The 6,796-nt window shown below is 41.5% G+C and overlaps 1 protein-coding gene across 1 annotated transcript in view; it reads right to left on the bottom strand.

The window, feature by feature from the left end:
- Positions 1 to 330: 330 nt before the first annotated feature.
- The window catches only part of CNTNAP2 (contactin associated protein 2), a 1,217,706-nt gene continuing 1,211,240 nt past the window's right edge, over positions 331 to 6,796 (bottom strand). The window contains exons 23-24 of the mRNA XM_069461685.1: positions 2,823 to 2,903; positions 331 to 616 (exon numbers count right to left, since the gene is read on the bottom strand). Of these exons, the coding sequence (XP_069317786.1) occupies positions 417 to 616; positions 2,823 to 2,903 (281 nt within the window). The 3' untranslated portion in view covers positions 331 to 416. The remainder of the gene's footprint in view (positions 617 to 2,822; positions 2,904 to 6,796) is intronic.

Raw genomic sequence — 6,796 nt, 5'->3', positions numbered from 1 at the left:
AAGAGAATGTTGGGGGCCACATGGATGTGCATTGGCTTTTCTGAAGAAAAAATATCCACATTCTAAGGGCTCTTAAAAATGTAGAAAACTTGCCCTGTTACCACGGGTTTTTAGAACACCTCTAAACACACACAAAATAAGACAGATATTACCTACAAATTTCGACCGTTGCTTAAACTCTAAAAGCATTTTTTGTATTATTTTGTTTTGATACAGAAGGGGAAACTCGGCTATAAAGAAACAGTAAGAAGTATTTTTTGTGGTGCTCAGTCTCAGGAAGATTCTGCTGCTTGCCTCCCTCAACTTGTGCTGATATTTTAAGGATGTGCTCAGAGTATGAAGCGGGGTGCTTTTGTCCCTGTCCCTCCTCCCTAGGAATTCCCTCCTCCCCGGTCCCATAGCCAAGTAACTGCCCCTCAGATGAGCCACTCCTTTTTGCTTTCGTCAATGGTCTCTGTGAAATTCGGGTCGTTGTTCATGATGGCGGCATCCGCGCTCTCAGCCGACTCCGCTCCCTTCGCCTCGTTGGTGTGGTAGGTGCCCTTGTGACGGAACATGTACCGAATGAGGAAGACCAAGGTGCAGAGGATGGTGAAGATCACCACGGCAATGACCCCTGGTGGAGACAGGAGAAGCCCTAGAGTTAAACGAATCCTGTGTATCCTCTCCAACACCTTTTCCCTACCTCACCGTAGTTCCCTCAACCACCACCCTTTCCCCTGTAAGACACACATTTCAAAACAATAAAGACAGCAACATTGAAATAAGACTCCTGCTTTTGTTCATGAAGGGGTAACAAGAACAACAGGAGTAACTTGTCTTCCAGCCAAAAGTAACTAAAACATTGGGGAAAACTTATGAAACAACTGTTTTTGGACATTGGGAAGCAGGTGGAGCAGAACCGTGATGTCTGAGAGAAGAGATGAATCCTACATTTTTCCTAGTTTTCTCACTGGCAGCGATTTCTGGACAGCAGTGCAGGAAGGGTCAGGTCAAGAACAACAACAGTCTCCATGAATCGAGGAGGGAGACACACACACACACACACACACACACACACACACACAATGCTATGCAGAGAAAGAACTCTCATAATCTGCACCGATTGGAATCTGGGCTGAATCTGTCCTGAATACTCATATGAGCATATATAGGATGAAATTCCACAAGGCTAGGCAAAGAGAAATAACTCAGGAGCTGTAAGCAGAACAATTTCCAGAGCTCACACAGGGCTGGGAGATGTTTATGCTCTAGCCAACCACAATGAGAGACCTCATTAAACAAGCAGTATACTTAATATGGACTATAGCAGGATGGTCCTGAGGATGTTTTCCTAAATAGGCCTAAAGACTACTTTAAATCTCTTAAAAAGCTTTGAAAAAGACTAAAAAAATATCAAGCTGCAATGAACTTAATTGTCTGCCAAAACAGACCTCAGTATTTATTAAAGACAATAGAACTCAAAAACTCCGTGTAACAATAACATTGTTACACTGTAACATCGTGTAACATTGTTATACAAGAGGCAAAACTAATTTAATGGTGACGAGAAGTCAGACGTTGCCTTGGTTGGGAGTGTGGGGCAGGGGACAACAGGACACAAGAAAGCTTTTTAGGGTGATAGAAATGCCCTCTATCTTTTAGTGGTGGTCATGGGGGTATGAACCTGGGAAAGTCATTGCCCTGTTACACTTAAAGGTATGTATTATGTTTAATTAAGTTTATCTTTAAAAAGCAAAAAACTAGTGAGGATTTGGACCTTAAGACTATACAGAACTTTGGGCAATGTGATTTAAACAACCATTCTGAATGTATTCTAATTTTATAGTCATCTATATTTCTTAGAAAGGAGTTGTGTACTTTCTTCCTGCAGAAAAGAAATTTACTGGCTAAGCCATGTTGGTTGGCCGAGTTTAAAATCCCTGAAGTGTTTACAATGTTAGCCACACTCAGAAAGGCAGGAAACACCTTTGTGGAATAAGACAGAGGAGCAGGGAGAAAAGAACCCAATGGTGACAGGGCTACCAATAGTGTGACTCAAACGTGAGGGACCATCCTAGGACAATCAAATTATTCTGCAGCCGTCCATGGCAAGAAGAAAAGACTGGAATATTTTAGATGCTTTGACTTATTTCAGAATATTACAGGGGTACAAGTGTTTTGGTTATGTGAATTACTTTTGTACAGTTTGAGTGAAAGTTATGAGTATGCCCATACCCCAGACAGTGTGCATTTGTACCCGTTAGGTGGGGATTCACCCATCCCCTCCTCCCGCCTCCCTCCTGCTTGATTTCCGTTGAGTTTTAACTACCATATGTGCACATGAGTGTTGATCATTTAGCTCCAATTTAATAGTGAGTACATGTGGTGTTTGTTTTTCCAGCTTTGGCTTATTAATTTTCTGATAATTTTTACTAAGATAACTGTAACCAGACTGGTATATTCCTTCCCATTTTTATAATGGGCTACCCTGGACCATTTGGGATGCACGAGGGTGAGAGTGAAAAAGATCAGAGGAGATAAAGAAATGCCCTGGCTATGGTCACTGCTACTTACTCACATATCACGATTCTGTCTAGCTCACCACTACCATTCTTTCTCCCTTTTCTTTTCTTCAAAAACAAGCCAGCATTAAGTAGCCAGGTTACATTTACTACAGTTTTTCCACATCATCCCCCATAATCTATGTCCTATTTAAATGGAAAAATGAATGATGTAGAAATCTAGACAATGCTTGTTTTTTCTAGACTACTATTTAACTGAAAATTGTTACTTTCCACAGGCGAGCAGCCACACGAAAGCCTGTCCTATGTATCACCTACCTCCAATGATAGCCGAGTTCCTGTTGACTCCATTCCTTATAGCTTGGCCTTGTCCTGGGTTATAGGGAAAATCTGCACTGGCTGTACAGAAAGAAATGAGAGTGAGGTGTAAAAGTCAAGTGTACCATTGATCCCAAATAACTTGGTACCCGTTTCTTCATACAACTCTTCCACACTTCTAGTTTTCCCAATTGAAATCTCCCTTTCAGATGGGCTCATCTTGCTATTTTTCTCCCACAAGAATCACAGCAACCTCCATCCCTGTTCCCGCGGTTCCTCTTTTCACAAGGCCTGGATAAAACACTGTCACTCACTTGGAGAAATATCAGAATCCTAGAACTCCCTGAGCTGAACCTGCTCCAGTTCCATGGACAGACAATCTTGCGTATTACAATATGTTTTCTTACATTTGGTGGAAATCTGCCTCCCATCCACTTTTACCCCATTCACAACTGGTGGCATTGAATGTATTTTTAGATGAGCTTTTTACAGTGACAGTATTAAAAAGTTTAAAAAGGAATCATTTTCTTTAAACTGATATTTTAATGGCTCCAGCAAAACACTGCACGTTTCAGGAATTTGTAAGGGGGTAATATTTCACAACAGCCAAGAATTATTAGCTGCCTAATCAATATTCTATGTCTTCCCCTATTTAAAAAAAATTCAGAATCAGTTGTATTAAATGTTTCTCCAAGAAAGAGCAAATTTTAAACCCAAGAAAAGCAAATAGATCCTGAAGTCTTTCTGTAGGTCGGCAGAGTATCTGATCATCTACATAAGCTGATTCAAGAATTACTTCACGTGTGTGTCTGGACTTCTGTTGGAGAAGGGAGCAGATCACCTCGGTCTAAAGCAGAGCTATGGCTACAGGATGGCATGAATTAAATGTTAGGTCTTATTTCTTGTCTCCTTTTGATAAACACAGAAACCTCCTGACCTTTTTTGTCTCCCCCTGTCCCTCACTCCATTCCTGACATTCAAAAAAAAAAAAAAAAAAGATGAACCTTCAAATTATATTAAATATAGTGACAAAAAGTTACCACTGTAACTTATTATTCTGTTGTGCAATATTCATGATACTATGAAACGGTTCGCTTTTCTTTCTGTCTCAGGTAAGGTGGCTGGTAGCCTGGTTCTCTCTGCTCCAAAGCCTGCCTTATTGCATGGCATCCTCAGCCACAAAACTGCAGAAAAATGCAGATGTTTAGAGATATTGGTAAGCCTCTCCCAGGTTACTGATATACACAATAGTGGAAAGTGTGGAAGTAGTGCAAGAAATGACCCAAGAAGAATAAGTGCTAGAGAGAACATTAAAAAAATACCCCAGGATTGCCTTTGGTGTAAATCCAAACTCACTGGCATGGGGAAGAAGGCCTCCCTTGGGCTGAGTTTCTCTCCTGCCCCTTCCCTTATAGAGTCACTTCTCCAACTCAACATTCTAGGCACACAGATTCCTGATGCTGCAGGTTCACGTGCCTTTGCTCACCCCTGGCACCCTGGACATCTGGTTTATCTTCCCTTTCCTTGTCCATCAAATCTTACTTCTTTCCTGAAAGTGTGCTCAGCCACCTCAGACTAAGTGGCCAGTCCTTTAAAGGCAGAGCCCAGTCTAAATTATGTTTGCATTTCCAATGACTAGTAATGCAGTAGCGAGGGCTAAATGGAGGTTTCTTAACTGGTATAATTAAAATCAGTCCATTAAGAGGTATATAAACATTGCATAGCTTCTTCTAATAATAAAGTCTTCCATGCAGGTATAATTTTGAAAGTCAGCTGCCCCCTCTCAACTAAGTCCTTGAAGTGAGGCAGCATTCCTAGTCTTCCCAAGAATGAACATATTGAATATAGAAAACACATGAATGATTCCTTGTCTGTTAGACGTTGGTTATTGTTAGAAAACAATCAGTGGAAAACCCTCAGGTCAACAAACTCTTATGAAATCTAGGGCAAAATTCTTTTCTTTTTGCATGAGCATTCCTATTTTCATGGCTTTATTCATAACTGAAGCCTGGCTGTCCCAATGCCTGTGAGTGCTCACTCCCTCGAGGCAAAGCCATTTTATTCTGGCAATCAGAGCAATTGCTGTTTTGATAGCTACATTTTAATCCCAACTGTCCTTTTCCCTGGGTACCAACATCCTTTTGGAAATGCGTGCAGGGAAAAACAGAGCCCAACAGACACGACTGGGATGTGGACGATGAACCTTATCCGCGCACGTGCTGTCCTACCGCTGACACCCACGCTCCCCCTGCCCAGCCTGCTGGGAGAGCTGAGCAATTTTAGTGGTGCTGGAGTATCATGGAACCTATGTTTTGGAAAACATTGTTAAGTAGGTCCAAATTTAGAGTGTGAATTTGAAACAACCTAGATATTAACAGTCTCAAGACCAGACTTATATCAAATAAGCATAGACGATACACTTTTCCTCTGGATCCTCAAATGACACTACATGATAACCAAAACGTGGTGCCATCCCAGCTGATTTAGTTTTTCATACAAGCACATGTATTTCCCTTGCACGTGTCCTTGTTTGGTCATTCCCATTATTATATTCATAAACCATGTTTCCATTGGACCACCCAGAGACTAGCTCCCCACCCCCCGGCCCCAGCACACGCCGGGAAGGACATACTGCAGAAGAACGGGTGATGGGAGATTCTTCTCCCAGGAGCACGCTTAGCAACAGCCTGGCCGAGGCTTCAGAGCTCACCACATGTGCACTACTATGCTTCTCACCCGCAGAGAGGGCAAATATACCATAGGTCCTGAAACATTCATGCGTGGTCACATTCACACTTTAGCACACAGACGTTCTTCCTTTCCATTGTCTTCTATATGGGAAGCAATTTGAGATCTCACTACTGGTGTATTTTCCTTCTTCCATTTTCAGGAAAACAAAAAGGAAATAAACACACTTCGTAAAGAGCAGGCCCAGGAGGAGTCGTTTTCCATAATTACACAGATATAGTAGGATAGTCATACATTAGAACTGGGGAGTAAAAATATACTTTCCTTTCCCCAAAAGTAATATAAACTATGACTGTTTCATTCCTAAAGGTGTTTTGCCCTTTTCTCTACCATATTCTTGAAAGGCTTTACTGCAAGAGCGAGATGACAGTGTCGTCAGCACCTGTTATATCTGTGTGCTGGGCAGAGGTGAGCATGGTGTCCTTCCTTTAGCAGCTACAACAGCCAGGACTCTTGAATGCCAGTGACAAGTTCTGAACTCCAGCATTAAGCAACAAAGGCCCCAAATCACCACGGAGGTTGTTTATATGTGACGAGTAGTAAAGCTCTAAATTCTAGGATTACATGAAATTAGTCATCATTTGGCCTATAGTTTCCTCAAACAAATTTCCTAGGGTCCAGTCCAAATCTGAACTTCTAGGACCATGGAACAACTTTCAAAGGCAAAGTTGCAAAAATGGCAGAAAATCAAGTGGTGAGTTGTGGTGGAATCAACCTGGAACTGTTTTCCTTCTGTTGTGGAATGCCAAAAATTTCATGTTAATTGACATGAAATTCAAATTTTGGGAACAAGCTGTTTAGGAAATAATTGCACTTCCTACAAGCCGGGCATTGTTCTAAGTCCTTTTTATGTATTAATTCTCTTAATCCTCACGTGAACCTTGTGAGGTTGGCACCACTGGAAGAACAAAAACTTGGTTTGAGGTCACAAGACCAGGAAGTGGCGGTTTTTGAATCCAGGAATTTGGCTCCAGAAACTGTTTCTTAAACACTAACCTGAACTGTCTCAGATGAGAAGCCATCAGTCTACACTGGTTCTATTAAATAATCAACATCATTACAAGGTCTTAAGACCACCAATCAATTTATCCCAGTTATTTTCTCTATGGTTGGTGGGCTGTCTGGGGAAGCCAATGAACTCTAAAAGGTTTCTGACTGTACTTGTCTTTTTTCAAAAGCTGAGTGTGAGAGACATTTTATCTTACCAAAGGATAATTCCTTGTGAT

The sequence above is a fragment of the Eulemur rufifrons genome, chromosome 29 (assembly GCF_041146395.1).
Source record: "Eulemur rufifrons isolate Redbay chromosome 29, OSU_ERuf_1, whole genome shotgun sequence".
Lineage (NCBI taxonomy): Eukaryota > Metazoa > Chordata > Mammalia > Primates > Lemuridae > Eulemur > Eulemur rufifrons.
This window is presented reverse-complemented; position numbering and strand designations above follow the sequence as displayed.